At 40.7% G+C, this 22296-nt stretch overlaps 1 protein-coding gene across 1 annotated transcript in view; it reads right to left on the reverse strand.

The window, feature by feature from the left end:
• PCCA (propionyl-CoA carboxylase subunit alpha) overlaps positions 1-22296 on the reverse strand; it is a 398674-nt gene that overhangs the window by 295108 nt on the left and 81270 nt on the right. The window contains exons 8-9 of the mRNA XM_006141526.3: positions 16537-16668; positions 887-923 (exon numbers count right to left, since the gene is read on the reverse strand). Coding sequence (XP_006141588.1) covers positions 887-923; positions 16537-16668 — 169 coding nt within the window. The remainder of the gene's footprint in view (positions 1-886; positions 924-16536; positions 16669-22296) is intronic.

The raw sequence follows: 22296 nt of genomic DNA on the forward strand, positions 1-22296 counted from the left end.
AAATAAATAAATAAATAAATAAATAAATAAGTTAAATAAAAATAATTATAAAAAAAAAATCTTAGCATGGAATGCTGAAAGCTTGGAGCTGGGAATGCAGAAATGCTGAGATGCTGGGAACTTCTGACCACCAAGCATTGCCTCATCTCCCTCTCCTATCTACAGATTTCCATCAAATGTACACAATTACAGGTTTGTTGAATAAAACTCTATTGTAACACTGCTAATCCATGGTAATTGTATGCCCTTGCATGTTTTCTCAATTAGCAGACACTGGAACTGCAATACAATGGTTCTCATGAACACCAGGAATAGTTTTGAAATTAAAATGTTGGAAAGCACTAGACCAATACAATTATTTCTAAAACAGTCCAGTAAAGCAGCCATTAAAATGCCATCCAGTTCACCTTTTACTCCAATTGAGAGTATTTAGTTCTAATTTCCTACATTCTATTTTCTCTTTCCTAGCAAGATTAAGTTAATAGGCAACATCTTAGGAAAAGGCAAAAATGTGGAGACCTTGTCAAGTCTGATATCTTCATTTTAATTGTATATGTCCTTAACTTTAACAAACCACATTGAATTACGGGCCTGTAAATTTACACTGCAACAAATCTTAACAATTCTTCAGATAATTCCTTCTTTTAGTTAGCCAGTAATTTCACTTCACAAAAGAGCTGTGGTTAAAGGTCAAATTACTCTTAAAAGTCCACTTTAATAACAGAATATGGTAATTCAACTGATAAATTCTTTCAGAGCAACAAGTAACAGAAACCTGAAACTATTAAAATATTATTTGCTCTATGGGAATTACTTATTACATGTTTACTCAACCATATCTGCTGAAAGACATAGAAACCCTACCAAAGTTAATTTAAGAACTTACCAATTTCCCTTGCAATTCTGACAGCTTCATCTGCATCCTGTAAAAGCAGGAAATGAGACTCAACATTAATCCCATGAGGCATTGCACAATGTCTTTAGGGCAGTCATATATTGCACTACTGTCTCCTCTGATTCATTTAATGTTCAATTTTACAACCTCCTAACCCTTTTCATTCAGAGAAATGTAAAATTAATACCATAAGTGGAATGTAAATTCTACCTCATCATTATTATATTAAGAAACTCAAAGCAGTTTGGAATGGGCTGGCAGGGAGCACCACCGGAATGGCCAATGATCTGGTGCAGTTGCTGGAAAGTAATGGCAGAATTTAGATGTTTACAATCAATACTGAATCATAAGTCAGATCATTAAAGCTTGTCCGCAGTCAGCTTGTTTCTGTCTCTCTTGTATTTATATGTCATGTTTTCCTCGGTTCCGTCAGCAGGGGGAGTTGATTCTCTATTGTTTGGGAGGAACTCAATCGATTTTCTAGAAATAAAAAAGCGAATTTCCAGTATCTACAAGAATTACCAATTGTTGAAAAAAAAATCCCTTTGGTAATTGCCATGGCCTTTTTGGGGGGTTGCTTTTTATTTCATCTTTTTTTCAAGTACATATTTAACCTTACACCTTGTGACATAATTTAAAACCTTAAATTCAATGCACCAACTTCTGGGGGGAAAACAATTCCAAAAAGCCAAGGAAAGAAACATCTTTATAACAGTAAAAGCCAAGAGTTTATCAGCATAAGGATTAGTTACAGCTAAATATCAACCAGAGCTACTTGTAACTCCAAGTGGTTAAAAGGCAAAAACTTCCCTGGTCTAACCCATTCCATTGACCATTAACTCTGACCGGACACAGCCAGCACAGGAGTCGCCTTCCACACGTCTGCGTGGTAACAATAGAGAGAACACTGAACTCCAGGCCTCCTCCTGTATTTTCAGAATTAGGCAACAAAAACTAAACTACCACCAGGGTGGACAATAGAGCTGTTTGGTTTTGGTTTTTTTCTCTCTCTCTCTTTTATTATTATTCGTACATTAAATCCACTTCGCCTCACTTTTAGCTGATGAGCATGCTTGAACTACAAGGAAACAACTTAAAAATATTAAAGTCAAGTCCAGTATTTTTAAGCTATTAAGCTAATACATTTAAAATGTAGAACAACCACATCAGAATCTTCCCCCAAAAAGGGGAGCAAGGGGATGTTTATAACTGGTTGGTTTATGTCTAATAAAAAAGAAAAAAAATCTTCCTTAAAAGTCTTCGGTACCTAATAACACCCCCTGAATAAGGAGGTTGGCAGGGGAAGTTGTCAGAAAAATTTAATTTCCTTTCATTAGCCAGTCTGCTCCACAAATAGGTGCTTGTGAAGTTCAAAGCGGTCCTGAGAGCAACATCGGTTTTCAGTCTTTTTTCACTCCAGCAGTCACATCTGCTAATGAGATTTTTGCAAATAACAATTGTTTCCAAGTCAGAGATAAATCTGTACCTCCCACCCTATGTCCCCCAAAATCAAGGTTTACTGCTTTATTACACCTTGCTCTTTTCCCGGACTCTACATTCTCCAAATTTTAGCTGAAAAGGATAAAACTCCATGAAAAGGGCCATTTAGGAATGTGAGGGGTTTCCACACATTGAGTTGGAAGGTTCTTTGTTCCAGCCAGTGACAGTTATTGGGGAATACTTCCCCTTAACAGCCTCTCTGTCAGGAAGTGTTAAACCTGCCAAATGCCAACAATTAGTGCTTCTTGAACAAAATACAGGAAGAGCATGGCTGACGAAGACTGGATTATAATAAGCCTAGGGGGAAACTTTTAACATCGCTTTTGAATGTGTAATAGTATATTTGCAAAAGATATTCTGAGGGAAAATAAACTGTTCTCTAAAATGCTACCTTGGAAGGACTAGGAGGCAAGTTTTTAAAAAGTAATTCATGCCATTCATTAGTTATATTGTGTCACTCATCTGTAAGTGTACACTCGCACATGTTACAGATGTGTTGTGTGTATATTAAAGAGATGTACACTTAGAGACAGCAAAGCTTCTAGACATGATCCGACTGCCATAAACCCGACAGCTGCATAAACTGCCACAGAACAGCCTTGTCTTTCACTAGTCAGTATACCTATTTCTTACTATGAAACCAAATTCTACCTAATGAACTTTTAAGTCAAATCTAACTGCCTGAAAAATTAACTTTTCAAGGACACCCTGTGGCATGGGGGTTAAGGTCGCTGGGTCCCACATGGTCAACTGCACAGTTCAAGTCTTGGACCCGACGGCTTGAGGAACACACCAGGTACACGGGAGAGAGACAAAAGGAGGGAGAGACAGAGGAAGAGGGATTACACCACGACCATCTCCCACCGGGGGCGGATGCTTTCCGGATCCCCTCCTCACACTCTCTCTGGATCCCCCTTCCATCTCTCTCTGATGAGCACATGCACCCTCTGGTTAATTTTCTTTTTAATTTTACTTTCACTCGTCACTCATTCAGTCCCCCCCAAAAAAAAAAATGTAGTGAGCACCTATTTTATGTACTCGACATTAAAAACCCTATCGTCAGTTTTAATAAGAAACTACTAGATACATTCAGCACCAATGTGGTCTTTCAGCACATTTACTTTTACTATTGAGCTATATCAAATTACTTTTGAAGAGATTTTTAAAAATCATATAGCTCAGGAACCAGCAGTTAGCATAATGGCTATGTCGCTGGACTCCCACATAGTCAACCGTGGTTCACGTCCCGGACCCGGTGGCTTAAAAACTCACGCCGGGCGCGTGTGCATGCGTGCCCAAGATCCCGAGAGGAGAATGGAGGAGAAGGGATTGCGGCGTGACCATCCCCCCTGGGGGGGGTGATTTCTCGCTTTCTGTCTCTAATGTCTCTCTCTGTCTCTGTGGTGAGCGCACACGCCCTATAGCGAAAATCTCTCCAAAAAAAAAAAATCACATAGCTCCTAATTCAATGGCACTAACTACATATCCCACCATAAAACTTAACTATAGGTAGAAAAAGAAATTAATACAAAAAAGAAATCCAAAAATATATAAGTTATGTTCAACCTTACCCATAATTACAGAAATATAAACTAAAACAATGAGGACCCTCTTTATATCTACTTTTATTAAAGTTTGATAATGGCAACTATACTCAAGTAGTGACTTGAGTGAAAACAGGCACACACGATGGGTGTCATAGGAAATAATCTTTTTTTAAAGAATCATTTATTTTATTGATTATTATCATTTTTTAATTTGACCAGACAGAGACAGAGAGAGCGTGAGCGAGAGAGGGAAAGTGAAAAAGTAAGCCTCCAAGTCCAGGACTGGAACTGCTGTCGGTCACGTGGGAGTCCAGTGCCTTAACCACCATGCCACCTGCCAGCCCCATGTAACCTTCTTTTCTATTATTAAGAAACTGCCAGCACCTATAAAAGGTTTCAGAACACGTATCTTTTGGCCCAGCAATCCTCCTCTTAGGAAGTTATCCTACAGATAACTCCCCTTTGGGGAGTATTTCCTCACTTTCTCTTTCTGCCTCTCTCCAGCAAGCACATGTGCCCTACAACAAAACTGAAAAAGAAAAAATTTCACAGAGGGCCAGAGGGTGGTGCAGAAGTATCACAGTGGTGCCCACCTGAGAAGGTTTGGGTTTGTGTGTCAGGGCCTCCCTGTACATAGAGGAGAGGGGTGTGCTGGGACCCGGCCAGCTGAGACTGGGAGTGGGCTGTGCTGAAGACACTACTAGGGATGCTTGTCTCTGTCGCTCTCTCATGGAAGAGTAAATAAGCTTTTTAGAATTTTCATTTTAGTAGGAGAAATACAGCAAATTTGATACCACTATACAATTACCCTATACAATTTTTAACTGCAGTGTTTGGAATATTTTTACTTTCAAGTCAAAAGTAATACAATTGAGAAAAAAGAGTATAAAATAAATTTTAAATGTCATAAAAAATGTTCAAATAATAATGTTCCAGAGGTTTTCAAATTAAGAGGCAAGAGAGGAAAAAGGAATAGTCTGAATATATCATTTATTTTAACAAGTGATAAAAGTCTCTGTACTTCATTTTTTTTCCTTTTTTTGTTAATTGCCAGAGGGTACATGCACTCATTAGAGAGACAAAAAGAGGGATAGAGAGCCAGCAGGTGGCATGGTGTTTAAGGCACTGGACTCCCACATGGCCGACCTCAGTTTGAGCCCAGACCTGGTGGCTTCAAATATCACATCATGAACGTATGCATTCCCAAAATTCCAGGAGGAGGATGGAGGAGAAGGAATCACGGTGTGGCCATCCCCCCTGAGAAGCGATTTCTCCCTTTCCCTCTCATTATCTCTCTCTGTATCTCTCTGGAGAGCATGCACACCCTGTGGCAAAAACTAAAACAAACAAAGAGGGGCCAAAAGCAGCCACCTATGGGACACGGTCCTGCCACAATCCCTTCTCCTCCATTTCGCATCTTTGGAGGATATGGGGCACACATGTACACACACATACACACCTGGTGTGCTTTTTAAGCCCCAAAGGCCATGACTGAAACCACAGTTGGCCACATGGGATCTGTTTACCTTACCCGCAAGGCCACAGAGCCAGCCCAGCAGGTCCAGCTCCCTAAGTCTACCACACTCATCTGTAATCATAAAAACGGCACAGCATACATGTTTGAGTCTTGTTTGCAAAAATATAATGCCTTCAGGCATCATTAGGAAAAGCCTTTACTCTTGGTTCAGCAGAAGAAGATGTATTAATGTTCTACTATTGCACCTCCTAATTGCTAATTACCTCCTAACAAATATACAGCTTGTTTTCCATTTGTTCGGTTGTGTTTTTTGTTTTTTGTTTTTTACTAATTTTCTTCACACTAACTTTTTCTTATTTGCATCTTTCTGCTAAATCAAGAGCACAGTTGTGGGACCAGCAGTTAGCGTAATGGTTATGTCGCTGGACTCCCATGTAGTCAACCACAGTTCAAGTCCTGGACCCAGTGGCTTAAAGCTCACACCGGGCACGTGTGCGTGCGTGCCCAAGATCCCGAGAGGAGAATGGAGGAGAAGGGATTGCGACGTGGCCATCCCCCCTGGGGGGTGATTTCTCGCTTTCTGTCTCTCTGTCTCTCTCTGTCTGTCTGGCGAGCGTATGCGCCCTATAGCAAAAACCTCTCCAAAAAAAAAGAGCACAGTTGTTAAAATCTGGCTAACTGGATGATAAAACTCACTATTGCTTTAAAACTACATTATTATTTACAAAACTCATGCCGATACATGACTATACTCTGCTCTGTGGTGTAAATGGGTATTAGTATTCCCTCTTCACGGACAGTAAGAACTCAGAGGTAAAGTGGATTCCCAGAACTGAAGGGCTCACAGGAATTAGAGCCAAATTCAGCACCAGATCCATCGAAGGTTCACCCCTTTGCTTTGCACATAACATCAAACCCATCGCATAACCCTAGAGATGAGCCTCTACCACTATTCACCACTATTCAGTAACGTCTACTTGGCTGCATCCCCAATACTTCATTCTAGACCCCAGTTGTTTCTTGCCCGGATTAAAGAAGAGGATCCTAATTTGTCTACCAACCTCTGGTTTCACTTTGCTCCAATCCATTTTCCACACAGTGAGCTAAAGTACATTTGGTAATCCCACAACGCTATCATGTTAACTCTTCCGCACGGAACTATTCAGAGGCTCCAGAAGAGTTGTACAGCATTCGAGGTCACACAGATCAGATCCTAATTTTCTCTCTAACCCTCTCCTCCTACAGCCAGTCACAACCCAGACCTGCAGTTTTCTAGTTTCCCTGGTCACAGCTCCTTGCGCCTGCAGAAAGATGCTCCCGCTGACAATCCATAGAGCTGCGTCCCACCATCACGCTCACTTTCTGGATAAATCACTACCACCACTACTTGAATTTCAGCTATTGCTTATCTATCACTTCCACTGGAAAACCTGCCATGGCACCCTAAATGTAGGCTAAGTGTCCCTCTGCTATGGGCCCCAGGTACTGTGAGCTCGGCATTATTAAAATATGCTAAATTGGGACCAGCAGGTAGCGTGGTGGTTAAAGTGCTGGACACTCCCACATGGCCGACCATGGTTCGAGTCCCAAACCTGGTGGCTTGCTTTCTTACTTTCCCTCTCTCTCTCTGTCTCTGTGTGTGTGTGTGTGAGTGTGTGTGTGTGTGTGTGTGTATGTGTGTGTGTCTCTGGTCAGATTAAAATAAATGCAAGAATAAATAAAATTAAATGAATAATTCTTTTAATATATATATACATATATGTGTGTGTGTGTATATATATATATATATAAATAATTGACTGAATATTTGTAGATCTCCCTAGGGGGGCTTTAGGCTACAGGGTCTGTGGCATGTTATTCTTCGTTATATAAATGGGGCTGTTTCTCGCTTTCTACCGCTCTGTCTCTCCAGCACGCAGACAGTCATAATGGTTACATCACTGGACTCCCAAGTAGTTGACCACAGTGTGAGTCCTAGACCCAACAGCTTGAAAACCCATGCTGGGCACATGTGTATGCATGCCCAAAATCCTAAGAGCAGGATGGAGGAAATGGGATTGCTGCGTGGCCATCCCCCCTGGCACGGGGGGGGGGGGGGGGGGGTATTTCTCACTTTGTGTCTGTCTCTCTCTCTCCAGCGAGTGTGCGTGCTCTACAGCAAAAAAAAAAATCTCTTAAAACAAAAGAACCTGGACTCCAATTTCTGTCATCCCACACCATCACATGAGTATCCGTCACTCTGCTCTCACCTTCCTGAGATCAAGGCACACTTTCAGTGCCTCTTAAATAAACTGCTTGGGAATTAAAGTGTTTTGAATTTTGGATTTGGGTGAAGGAGAGGGATTCTGGAATATTTTCACATACATAATGAAATATCTGGGGGTGGAAATCAAATATAACATGAAAATCATGTGTTTCATGTATACCTTATACACAGACTTAAGGCTATTTTATACAATATTTTTGTTTTGCAGTGTTTTAACTATGACTTGTCATATGAGCTCAGGTGTGGAATTTCTCACTCTGTTTCACATCAAAATTTAGGAGCATCTTCGATTTCAAATTTCTGGATTAGGGATGCTCAATCTATAATAAGATGTTGAAGTAAACTAAATTTGTTCAAAGTAAATACATGATAATAGGAGACTACGTGAGAATTATGTTTTAAAACATTTGTTTCTCTCTAATAACAATTACTTAAGAACTGAATAACGTTCTCTCTAATGACAATTACTTAATAACTGAATAAGCCATAAAGAAAATAGTTCCAGGAGTCACTTAGGTACAGTGCTGCGCAACGTTTCAAGAGGACGGGGGGTGGACCCTCTCCATACAACATTCTAACCGTGCACATGAGAAAGGAACTAAGGTATTAAAGAGACACTGCACTAATTTACTCAAGTTGGTGGTGAAAATACTTGGTGCCAGGGAGGGAGGAGAATACACTCACCAAGAACAAGAATTTAGTCTTAAAATACTACAGGCTGGGGCTAGCAAGTGGCATGCTGGATAAGGGCACGGGACTCCCACATGGCCAACCATGGTTTAAGTCTTAGATCTGGTGGCTTGCTTTCTCACTTTCTCTCTCTCGCTCTCTCTCTCTCTCTCTCTGTCTGATCAAACTGGAAAATAATAATAATAATAGTAATAAATAGTAATAATAAACTATTCTAAATTTTTTTTAAATACTGCAGGCTAATTTCAAAGAATTCGATGGCTTTTTAAAATACGGAATTATCTATACTACCACTGCATTCTGCCCAGTGCCAAGGCACTCCATACATAGTTGCTGAAACCACAAGATAGCCCCAAATTTGTGAGACACTATATATTTGCATCAGTAAACCTCACGCTGCACAGGTTGCCTCGAAACTAACCTTCTATCCAATAAGCCCAAACTACAAAATGTGAGAAGTAGCATAGTTCCAAAGAAATCTGGAGTTACCATCTATAAAAACTAAATTAATAACTAAATTGAAAAGGAAAATACATACAGCCTCTTGCATCAGAAATAAAAGCAAACCAGAACTAAAATTAGTATTAATAATAACTTTCCAGAGAAGCAAAATGATATTTCTTCAAGATCACTTTCATATACTTATCTGAAAACTATGACCTGCAGGCTCCACTGTGGCTGAACAAATTAACCCTGACAACAGCTGTACCATGGTTAACGTTACAGATCATGGAAAGCTGGCATCATCTGAGAGTGTAATAGGATGTTACAAATCATCTAAAGTATAAAAGGAGACAAACTGAAAAGATAAAGGAATTTTTTTTCTTCTACTTTCTAATTTTGTATAGTTACCAAATTTACTAGAACAGAGGTTGCAAATTCAAATGCAGCCTGGCTGAGAAGACAGCCAAAATAACCTGCTTAATAAGAAAACCAAGTTTATTAGCCATTGCAGTAAAAAATACCATCGCTTTAATCTCCCATAGGTTAACTGAGAGCAGTTCAAGTCCCACAAACAGCCACAGCTGCAGACCCTGGATTGCACGCTCCTCTGATGCTCACGAACCCCACGCTCAGGAGGCTCCTTGGCCATGGTGAGAGCAGTCTCACATGGGGTACAGGTCCAATTTCCTTTTTAATAACCCTAGGAATGAGGAACCTTTTGATTTTCTAAGCAGATGTGAAAATGTTTATTATTGCAGGAAACCTTCCTTATTACTAACAAAATATCTTCAATACTTTTTGTTCCAAATCAGAGGTTACGTGGAAGAAGAGAGGAATAGGTCTTGCAAGTCTTCACGCCGGCTAGAGGAGCCAGTGAGTTCAGAAGGTTTCATTAAACAAGGGTCCAAACAAAACAAAATTGACCCAGGAATCCTGAGTACTTCCCTCTGTGTTGACTTGTTTTGTCAACAAAGGTCTGGATCTGGAACAGATCTTCTCTCCAAACCTTTAGCTAGCAAGACATTGTTGAGTTTACCATTAGAGATTGCCAACTATTAGACCCAGGACATGAGGTACATGAACAATATATGTAATATGCCATTAAGGTACTTGCCTGGGTTTGTCTCAGGCCAAGCCTATGGTCTCTCTGAGTCAAAGTTTTGTTCCTTATAGGTATAAAATCTGTAACTCAAATGCATGTTCTTATCTTTCTAAATGGCATCATTTTACCAAAGATAGTTTCAATTACAGTGGGCTCTTTGGAAACTTTTTATACAAATAGTTCACTTGAGAGGCACCTTAGTGTTTACATAAAAAAAAAAAAAGGAAACAAATCTCAAATGCCCAATGTTCTGCATTTTTCCATTCATATGAGGAAATTTGCAAAGTAATTCAGATTCAAAAACTACCCCTTTACAAAATTTGTGAGGTAGACAAAGTTCAAAGAGAAAAGGAAAGGCATAAGAAAAAGAAAATGAAAATGTGAAAAAAATGAATCTCTTGAACCTCATTGTCCTCATATATATGAAATGGCACACAATGTGTATGAGTATGTGTATAAAATTTAGCTTCTAGAACATCATTTGTTCAACAAATATCTACAGAGTACTGACTGTATGCTAGGCATCATGCACAAGTGATAGTTTTCTTGTTTCCGTTTTCGTATTTTGCCAGAGGATACTAGTGTTTGCTGGAGAAAATCAAAGAGGGGGGTAAGAAAGCACCCCCCCATGGGGCATGGTCATGCTCCAATTCCTTCTCTTCTCTCTCTCCTTCCTTTCAGGACTCTGGACATGTACACACATGAATCTGCTATGTTTTCAAGCTTCTGGGTCCAGGACTTGACCCACTCAGTCAGCCAAGTGGCATCCAGCCACCTTAACCATCACACCATTGGCTGGACCATGATATGGTTTTAAACAGAACACAGGAGCTTACAACTCAGTGTAGGAAGCAAGTATTAATATGGCCTGAAGTGGGACCAGCAGTTAGTGTAATGGCTATGTCACTGGACTTCCATGTAGTCAACCGCAGTTCACTTACCGGACCCGGTGGCTTAAACTCATGGGTGCATGTGCATGCGCGCCCAAGATCCTTAGAGAATGGAAGAGAAGGGATTGCAGCGTGGCCATCCCCCCTGGGGGGTGATTTCTATATATATATATATATGGCCTGAAGACCCTACAAAATCTGGAGCTCTGGATCTTGCGTCTCACCTCACAGGTAATTTTTCTCTCACTTACCTTCCTATTTCAGTCACAAGCTTCCTCGCTGTATGTTCAATGTCAGGTATGTGTCGATTTCAACACCTTTGTGCTTGATAGTCATTCTGCCTGGACATGTCCTGGTCTGCTCCCTGACAGCCACACAACTTGCTCTATCACCTCTTCAGATGGTTTCCTAAGTTCCTGGTTAAACAGTGAATAGACCCCACCCTTTTTGCATTCCCTGTCTCTTGTTTCACCACAACACAAATTATGTAATTTTTTTTTAATTATCTATTATGCTCTTAAAAAAAAAACTTTCTTGAGAAGGAGAGAAATAGAGACAGGTACCCATAAAAAGGTCTCACCACCTCACAATCCACCCCTCCATTCAGTCAGCCTTCCAGCCAGCCAGGAGGCATATTCAAGTCAAACAAGTATCCAAACTCAGCAAAGGAACATGTTCAGGTCAACCAGGAATCTGAACCCAGGGCCTTCCTGTATGACTCCCATATCATTCAGCGGCTGGGCCTGTCTCCTTCTTCTAAAGTATCAGCACCATGAGAGCAAGAAAAAGTTTTTTGGTCTCTTTTGTTCACTACTATATCCACAATACTTCAAACAGCATTTATTTGGTAAATGTTTATTGAACAGATGAATGAAATGAAGGAATAATTCTTTTTAAGGTTTTGCATAGGGCGCATGTACTTGCTAAAGAGAAATGATGAGAGGGGAAGTGAGAAATCACCTTCACAAGGGGAATGGCCACAGCACAATCTCTTCTTTTCTATTTTCCTCTAGGAATTTTTGGCACCCACACACATGGCATGGTTTTGGAGGGGCAAGGTCTGAAACTTGAACCACAGTTGCCATATGGGAGTCCGATGCCTTACTCCCCATACTACCTGCTGGCCCCAAATGATTTTGTGTATAATGTGATGGGTTCAGTGCAGGGTAATAAGGAAAAATATGACAGAAGGCCAAGCCTAATCTAGACAGTCGTGGAATGATGCCTCTCTGAGGAATTTATGTTTGAGCCAAGACCCAAACGATGAATAGGAGACAACTGTGAATGAAAACAAGCAGAATCAACATATCGTACATATAACAGAGTTGAGGATGATAGTTTCAAGAATTGGAAAGACATCAAGTATGGTTGATAGATACAATGTGAAGATTCACTTGAAGAGAGAAGCAAAGGGCAGGTGTTTCAAGGATTTAAATGAGTGGCTATTCAAGAGCTATTAAAGAAGATGTATGATCAAGTCTGGGGTTTTGAAAGATCACTAGGGCTGAAGCATGAAACCAATTAGAAGGTTGATAAAGTAATCCCGGCTAGAGGATGGTAGCTGAAAGTTGGTACTGGCACAAGGAAAGATGCAGATGGATCACAAAGCTACTTAACTGAATGACTCCAAGTTCCTCGCTTAAGAAACAATGTGGGAAAAAGTCACCACTTTCTCAGATGAGAAAGAATGAAGGATAAGAATTTTAGAGCAGGGGCAACAAGCTTTTTCTTAATGGATCAAGAAGTAAATATTTTAGGTTTTGTGGGCTGTAAGGTCTCTGTCACCACAGAGACCATTATAGAAGGAAAGCAATACAGGCAATATGTAAAGGAAGGGATGTGGCTGGGTTCAAATAAATGGGTAAATTACAAACAGGCATGAGGGCCCATAGTGTCAACCTTGGCTTAGGAAGAAGATGATAACACCGTCTTTGATCTGCTGCTTTCAAGGTGCCTGAGAGACATCAAGTGGTAAGAGCTATACGAGAAGCAACCGGATATGCACTTTTTCAGGATTAGAAGCGATGCCTAGAAATGATGTTTAAGCTTGACATTTGTCAAAAAAGTTGGAACATGAAGCCACAGCAAGTTAGCACAATAAGAAGAAAAAAATGTCTTATTCAGAACCTGGAATAAAACTAACATTTAAGGGACAAAGAGAGATTGGCTCATTGGAAAAGTCATGATGCATCTTTTCTGTTTTTCTATGTAAAAAGGTGTCATGACTTTTCTGATGATCTAACAAAAACCAGCAAGAGAATGAAAAAGGAGGAGTCAAACAAGTCAGAAAACACACCAAAAAAAAAAAGAAAGAAAGAAAAAGGAAAAGAAGAAAAAAAGCAGAAGTATTTCAAGGAGTGACCAAGAGACTCAAATGCTTCTAAGAAACTGATATAAGGCCAGGTTTAAAAAGTATATACTGGGGGACCAACAGTTGGTATAATGGTTACATCACTGGACTCCCACATAGTCAGCTGCAGTAGTTTAAGTCCCAGAACCGGCAACTTAAAACTCAGGCCAGATGCATATGTGTGTGTGTGTGTGTGTGTGTGTGTGTGTGTACAAAATCCCAAGAGGAGAATGGAGGAGAAGGAGACATGGCCATCCCCTTGGGGGGTGATTTCTTGCTTTCTGTCTCTCTGTCTCTTTGGTGAGTGCACATGCCCAATAACAAAAACCTCTCTCTCAAAGAAATTAGGTACCAGCAGGTAGCATGGTGGTTAAGGGCACTGGATTCCCACATGGCCAACCACGATTTGAGTCCTGGATCTGGTGGCTTTCTTTCTCATTTCCTCTCTCTCTCTATCCCTCTCCAGTCAAATTAAATAAATAAATAAATAAAGTTAAGTTAAAAAAATGTTTTATTTTTGGAGAGGTTTTGCTATAGGGTGCATGTGCTCGCCAGAAAGACAGAGAGAGACAGAGAGACAGAAAGCGAGAAATCACCCCCCAGGGGGGATAGCCACGCCACAATCCCTTCTCCTCCATTCTCCTCTCGGGATCTTGGGCACAGATCTAAGACATTGGCTTTGAAAGGGAAGAAAGAAAGAGTGGTAGCTGTAAAATGATAGGGGAAGAGATCGTGCTTTAGAAAAAGCTGTATTTTGGGAACCAGCAGTTAGCGTAATGGCTATGTCGCTGGACTCCCACGGAGTTGACCGCGGTTCACGTCCCGGACCCGGTGACTTAAAACTCACGCCGGGCGCATGTGCATGCGTGCCCAAGATCCTGAGAGGAGAATGAAGGAGAAGGGATAGCGGCGTGACCATCCCCCCTGGGGGGTGATTTCTCGCTTTCTGTCTCTATGTCTCTGTCTGTCTGTCTGGCGAGCGCATGCGCCCTATAGCGAAAATCTCTCAAAAAAAAGAAAAAAAAGAAAAAGCTGTATTTCTTTTCCAGTAAGTAAGTACCATGATGTGAGGGATCATGCTTATCACCACCACATCCTTCCTACTTACCCAAGTGATCAACCTATTTATTCACTGAGCATGACGAATAACAATGTGTAATGGAAAAAACTAAGAGACGGGGAGAGTTTTAAGCTACGGAAGAGGGGGACCGGCAGGTGGCATAGTGGTTAAGACACTTGACCCCCACATGGCCCACTGGTTTGATTCCAGACCTGTCTCTATCTCTGTCTCTCGAAAATCAGTCTCAGTGTGTGTGCATGCATGCCCAAAACTTCCAAGAGGAGAATGGAGAAGGGACTGTAAAAGGGCCATGCCCCCAGGGGGGTGATTTCTCACTTTCTCTTTCTCTGTATCTCTCTGTCTCTCCAGCAAGTACACTCGCACTGTAGCAAAAATCTCTCTAAGAAGAAAAACAGAAAGATACCAAAGAGGAGAAAGTTAACCAGTCAAAGCTATACTATGAAGGCTGTAAAGGATCCATCTGGAGCAGAAAAGGAGAAACCAGCTTTATAGAGAATATAGAACATCTCTTCCATGTTAACAAGGGAGAAGAGGCAAAACAGATGAATACAGATAGAGAAGAATATAGGTAATTATGGTCAAGAAGCTGACAGTACTGGGACTAGCAGTTGGCGTAACGGCTATGTCGCCGAACTCCCATGTAGTCGACCGCGGTTCGAGTCCCAGACCGGATGGCTTAAACTCATGCCAGGAGCGTGTGCATGTGTACTTAAGACCCCGAGAGAAGAATGGAGGAGAAGGGATTGTTTCGTGGTCATCCCCCTTGGGGGGTGATTTCTCGCTTTCTGTCTCTCTGTCTCTCTCTGTCTTTGTGGCAAGTGCATGCACCCTACAGGAAAAACCTCTCCAAAAAACAGTCTACATAGATGGGACCAGCAGATGGTGTAATGGTTATGTCACTAGACTCCCACACAGTCAACCATGGCTTCAGTCCCAGACCTGGTGGCTTAAAACTCATGTTGGGCGCATGCGCATGCATGCCAAAAGGAGAACAGAGAAGGAATTGCAGAATGGCCATCCCCCCGTGGTGATTTCTTGCTCTCTGTCTCTTTGTCTCTCTGTCTCTCCAGTGAGCACACGCATCCTTTAGCAAAAATCTCCCCCCCAAAAAAGGCTACATAGAGGGGGCCAGCTGGTAGTGTGGTCTTGGCTGACTGGGTGGCCGAGTCCCAGAGCCAGCAGCTTGACAAACACACTGGGCACATGTGCATACATACCCAAAATCCTGAAAGGAGGGAAAAATAGAGGAGAAAGGACTGCAGCAAGGTTATCCCCCCGCCCCCACATGCTTTCTCACTTTCTTTTCTCTGGCAAGAGCACACACCTTCTGGTAAATTGAAAACAAAAAGGGACTGTCTTTTTTTTTTTCTTTCTTTCTTTTTTTTTAAAAAATAATTATTTATTTTATTTTATTTATTCATTCATTCATTTTTTAATTTTACCAGAGAGAGACAGAGGTTGAGAATGAGGGAGAGAGGAAGCGAGAAAGCAAGCCACCAGATTCAGGACTCGAACCGTAGTCGGCCATGTGGGAGTGTCCAGCGCCTTAACCACCATGCCACCTGCTGGTCCCCTGTCTCTTTTTTTTGATAAGTTATTTATTTATTTCAAATTTTTCTATAGGACATGTGCACTCACCAGAGAGAGAAAGAGAGGGAAAGTGAGAAAGCAAGCCACCAGGTCTGGGACTCGAACTGAGATCGGCACTGTGCATGTCAAGTGCCTCAGCCACCACACTACCTGCCGGCCCCCATAAAAGGGACTTCCTTCTAACAAGAAAAAATAATAATAATTTCTCATGGGGGGAGGGAGTTGGGAATCGCCCACTCCGATTTCTCCACTTCTTCCTCGTAAGCCTTCAGCCCCAGAAACCACGTGCTGTAAGTTCAGGACCTTCGGTCCCCCTTGGCTACACCATTGTCACCGGGAACATTGCCACGACTGACACTGTTCACACATGGAGAGGAGATCAAGGTAGAGGTGCACGGAGAACATCATAAGACTGAAAACCCTGACTCTAGATCGCTTCTAAATGAAATCAACAGATCTGACAGCACATTTTCTAATTACCTGGCGGTTTTCTCTTACGAAAATAAGTTAAAGCAGATTCATGAAATACAATGTTTAAGTGGCTTCTCACTCTTTTTAATTAATGCCACTTAAAATAATCCTAATATAAACAACACTGATTCTTTTAACATACAACCTAATAATTACATTCTATCTTATACTTTTGACAAAACGTCTGACTGCAGGCCATATACTATAAAGATTGGAGTGAAATAGTTTCTCACCTTGACTACCCCATCAAAGCCAGGGATGGTGTTAACCTTTGCTTTCTTAGCTAATAATTTGCTTTCAATCTTGTCACCCATGGCTTGAATAGCATGTGTGTCAGGTCCAATGAAAGTGACATCTTCTGCCGCCTGTGGAGAAAAACAAGCAGAAATTTATAACAAAAACATTACAGAGCATGATGCCCAGAAACAGGTTTATAAAAAGAAAAACCCCACGTGTATATTCCCTTGTTATTTATATAGCAAAACCAACTTGAAAGTAAGCATTTGCACCAAGACATTAAATATATAATACTGTACAGCATGTAGTCTGTGTGTACATGGGCATATAAAACAAATTTGGGTTCACAAAAAAAAAAGAAAAAAAAAAACCTTCAAGTAACTAAGAACTCCTGCTTGATATTAACAGTATTCTTTGGAAAATCAACTTCTCTGACATCATATTTACATATATATTATCCTGTCACCCAATCTAAACAATATCTCACCTTCTTTTTATTTTTTTATTTTTGTTTGTTGCTAACTGCCAGAAGGCATGTGAGCTTATTAGGGAGATAGAGACAGAAAGGGGGAAAGCAACCCAAAATGTGGCACGATGACACTGCAATCCCTTCTTCATTTCTCCCTGTGAGGATTCTGGACATGCACACACATACAACCTGGCATGTTTTTCAAGTCACCGGGACAGAATTTGAACCACGGCTGGCCATGTGGGATCTAGCTCCTTTAACCTCCATGCCACCTGCTGGTCCAACATTTAAAATGCCTTATAAACCCTTGGATAGTGAATACCCTCGACAGAGTGCCTAATATGACACAAATATCAATTCCATGCAAGACTCTGAGCTAAGTGTTAAGAAAAACATGGATGAAAGCCACACGGTATCAATGCATTCCAAGGAGGGTCACAGGATACCAAGATCACTGATATCTCTGTGAAACACACAAAACAAAGTACAAATGTTTATTTCCTATAACTGTAAGAGATGAGTCAAGAGTACAGTGAGTATGTAGCTGGGTAGCGCTTTCAATACAAAACTGCTCTGTGCAAACCACCTCTAGTTCCCTGACAATGTGTCTTCCTGTGCTTGTGGCATGATAACAAACAAATGTAACAGGGGTCGGAACAGAATACGGTGCACTTGGCTTCTCCCCAAAGGCATGTCCAGGAAGGCAAGAAATTTCCTGAGACAAAGGCTGAGATTATGAAAGAATATTAGTTAAATATAGGAAAACCCAGCTCTGCATGCTAGATGTCAGCAGAGCCAGCGCTGTTGATTCTCTTGTGAACTTAGGTCCCCCTTTAATGCATGCGATGAATCAGCAAGAAAGCTTTCAAAAATTAAAAAGCTATGTCAAAAATACAGACTAGCTAAGAGGACCAGCAGTTAGCGTTATGACTATGTCACTGGACTCCCACGTAGTTGACCACGGTTCGAGTCCCGGACCCGGTGGCTTAAAACTCACGCCGGGCGCGTATGCGTACAAGATCCTGAGAAGAGAATGGAGGAGAAGGGATTGCGGCGTGGCCATCCCCCCTGGGGAGTGATTTCTCACTTTCTGTCTCTCTGTCTCTCTCTGTCTGTCTGGTGAGCACACGCACCCTATAGCAAAAACCTCTCCAAAAAAAAATAAATAAATAAATACAGACTAGCTAATAAAAAAGGGTACCCGCCGGATACATATACCAATACAGACATCAAAAAGAATAACTAGCCTAGTAGTTAAGGCAGCAAGATCCCACATGACCAACTGCATGGTTTGAATCCCAGCCACAGAGGTTTAAAGAACACACCAGGGGGACTAGCAGTTAGCATAATGGCTATGTCGCTGGACTTCCACGTAGTCGACCGTGGTTCGAGTCCCAGATCCAGTGGCTTAAATTCACACTGGGCACGTGTGCATGTGTGCCCAAGATCCTGAGAGGAGAATGGAGGAGAAGGGATTGCGGCGTGGCCATCCCCCCTGGGGGGTGATTTCTCGCTTTCTGTCTCTCTGTCTCTGTCTTCCTGGCAAATACACATGCCCTATAGCAAAAACCTCTCCAAAAAAAACACAAAAGAACACACCAGGCACATGAATGTGCACACCCAAAATCCCAATACAATGGACAAATGGAGACGAGATTAAAGTGACCAGGCCCCGTTGTAGGGAGGAATGTTTTCTCCCATTCTGTCTCTCTCCTTGGTGAGTGTATGTGCCTTCTAGTAAAAACAAAGGAAAAAAAGAAGTGAAGAAAAAAAGAATGAATAATAGAAAGATTACAAGATTAATTAGTCTTTTTAAGACTTCAAAATAAACCTTTTTCCTGCTATCACTATTCAAGTGAACTTCTTGGACATGTGTCACTGATTTTAAAATATATAGCTCTTTAGAAAAATAGAGGAATATTAATTTTATTTTTAAAAAAATAAGCAAAATAAAAATATCAAAGCATAATTTAATACAATGGTTTTATAAGGAAACAAAAGAGACCAGAATAATATTCATGCAGAAAAAAATTTAAAAAAAGACACCGGACATACCAACACTAAATACTGTTTCAAATTAGGCTGAAAACATGTGTTTAAATAATACAAAACATGAAATAGCATAAATGAGAATTAAGAAAGCTCAAAAATTAGGTGACAGAATTCAGAATACAATAAGAAGTGAAAATCTCTTTAGAAATGACAACAAAGCTAGAAGAAACTTAATAGTAAATAATCAAATAATAATACAAGAAAGAGAAAGTAAAAAATGAAACTTTCTAATTTAAATATCAAAAATGAATAAAATACAAAAGAAAATTACAAACACTGATCAGAACAAAAATACATATATAAAGAGCTATAATGGGGCTGGCAGGTGGCATGGTGGTTAAGTGCACTAGACTCCCACATGGCTGACCATGGTTCAGGTCCCGGACCTAGTGGCTTGCTTTCTCAAACTTTCCCTCTCTTTCTTTCTCTGTTCTTCTCTGGTCAAATTTAAATAAATAAAGTTAAATAATAATTTTTATTTTTAAAAAAAAAAAGAGTTAAAATTTCTGACAACACAGATACACTACAACTTTTCTTAAATGAGGAAGAATAGAGAGATGATGTATAAATACTTTTTAGTGTTTTATTAGTTATATTGGTAGTGATATTGTTTTGGGGGAGTTTACTCTGTGTACACTATTGGACAAGATAAATAACTGTAAGATAGTCTCATTCTGTAATTTACCCTCTGCTCGAGAGTCAAAATTCTGTTTTGTTTTGTTTTTTTAATTTGTTATAGGATGTATGCACTCACTGTAGAGAGACAGAGAGGGAAAGCAAGAAAATACTCCTGGGGGGATGGTCACAACACAATCTTTTCCACTCTATTCTCCTCTCAGGACTTTGCACACACACACACACACACACAAGCACCCAGCTTCTTTTTCAAACTGCTGGGTTCAGAACTTGAACTGTACAGTCACCATGTAGGATCTAGCCTTTTAAACCACCATAATGCCAGCTGGCCTAAGAGTCAGAATTATTTTCTTTTTAATTTATTATTATTATTATTATTATTCAATTTGACCAGGTAGAGACAAAGAAAGAGAAGGAAAGTGAAAAAGCAAGCTGCCAGATTCAGAATTCAAACGATGGTCGGCCATGTGGGAGTCCAGTACCTTAACTACCACACCACCTGTCAACCTCAAGTCAGAATTCTTAATACAGAATAATGCAGATATAGAGATAGTAAAGAATAGGCTAAGCAAAATTCTGCAAAGTTGAATTTTAATTCAACATATCACTGTGAACATAGATCTTAACTCACAGAAATTGTAGATTGTAATTACTTTTTATGTCCTGTTATTATATTACATACTAAAAATGACACATTTTATTAGTATATTACATCTCCTATAATATCTATATTTAATTTGTTTTATATACATACTCATATCTATATCTACACACACATATATGCTGTATAATCTATAAATATAGCTAACAATATATATTACATGCATAATACACACATAAACTATATGTTAAAAACCTGTCCAGATATATATTGTATTTCCTAGCCCTGTCAGCTTAAGAGACCTAAAAGAATAACCAATCAGGCTGTAGCGATTACCATGCCTAGCACCTCAGGTGTGGTTTTCAAATGCCATTAAAAAGAAACCAAGGGGGAACCAGCAGTTAGTGTAATGGCTATGTCGCTGGATTCCCACGTAGTCGACCGCGGTTCGTGTCCCAGACCCGGTGGCTTAAAACTCACGCCGGGCGCGTGTGCGTGCGTGCCCAAGATCCCGAGAGGAGAATGGAGGAGAAGGGATTGCGGCGTGACCATCCCCCCTGGGGGGTGATTTCTCGCTTTCTGTCTCTATGTCTCTCTCTGTCTGTCTGGCGAGCGCACGCGCCCTACAGTGAAAATCTCTAAAAAAAAAAAGAAACCAAGGCATCTTGAAAAGATGATTAGTTAAAGGCCTGGGGCAGGAAATATTAAACGTGAGATGAGAACATGATGTCAGATCAGATAGCAAGGAAGTGATAAAAAAAAAAATGATGGTCAAAAAGACCCACGAGCCAAGGAGCACCCAGTAGCCAAAGAGGGACAACTTGAGTTTCACTCAGAATTCCAACAGATTGAAACCTACAAAATAAGTTTAAATCTGTGCTATCATAGTGACTAAAAATAAATAAAGAATTGATTAAAGGATAATAAGGAACCGATTTGTTACCTCAAAAGCCACTAAATAAAGGTAAAGGACTAGACGTATCGTGCTCTTCCTATATGAACTATACCTCTAGTAACCAAATCATCACTGAGGGGAAGAGTCTCTTCTAAAGTCTATTCTAATTAACTAATAAAAACATATTAAAATTGGGCCAGCCTATGGCGTGGTGATTGGGGTAGCTGGATCCTATACGGCCAAATGCACGATTCCAGTCCAGACCCAGCGTTCTGGAAAACACACTGGGCAGGTGTGCACACGTACTCCAAATCCTGAGAAGAATGGAGGAAAAGGGGCTTCGGTGAGGCATCCCCCCGTGGGTGCTTTCTCTGCTTCCCCTTGTCTTTCTCTAGCAAGTACACGTGCACTGTAGCCATATTTTTTTGGTGGTAAAATTAAAATGGCATTATTCTGCAATCCAATGAATTACCAAATATAAGCAGTAAGTATCACAGGCTGCTTAGACCTTAAAAAGAGCTACCAAGACATTAAGTGCCTCCCGTGGTTTTGGCCAAGAGAGTCAGTCCTGAGTCTGTTCCAATCTCTCAAACCAAGTGCCAATTTGTAGGAAATGCCAAGAAGGGAGGAACGCATCAAACTGCAAGAAGATTTCACAACCAGCTAAAGAAAGACTGAGAGGAAACCGTCTAGGTCCACGGGCCCACGTTTCTCAGTCAGTAACTGTAAAAAGAGGTAAGCAAGGGAGGCCTGTGGACAAAAAGTGATTTAAATGACATTAAATTTTTTACAAAGGGCAAGGGACCGGCACGTGGTCCCTTGTAGAGTTAAGGTATTAGATTTCCACATAACAAACTGAGGTTCAAGGCACAGACCTGGCAGCTTGAAAATCACACTGGGCACAAGAACTTGCATGCCCAAAATCCTGAAAGAAGGATAGAGATAGAGAAAAAAGGATTGTGGCATGGCTGTCACCCCTGGAGGGTGATTTCTCACCCTCCTTCTCTCCACCTCTCTCTGGCAAGTGCACACACCCTATAGCAAAAATCTAAAAAAAAAGGACAAGATTCAATTTACAGTGTCCAGAGATGCACATTTGGACA

The sequence above is a fragment of the Tupaia chinensis genome, unplaced genomic scaffold (genome assembly GCF_000334495.1).
Source record: "Tupaia chinensis unplaced genomic scaffold, TupChi_1.0 Scaffold000057_1, whole genome shotgun sequence".
Classification (NCBI taxonomy): domain Eukaryota; kingdom Metazoa; phylum Chordata; class Mammalia; order Scandentia; family Tupaiidae; genus Tupaia; species Tupaia belangeri.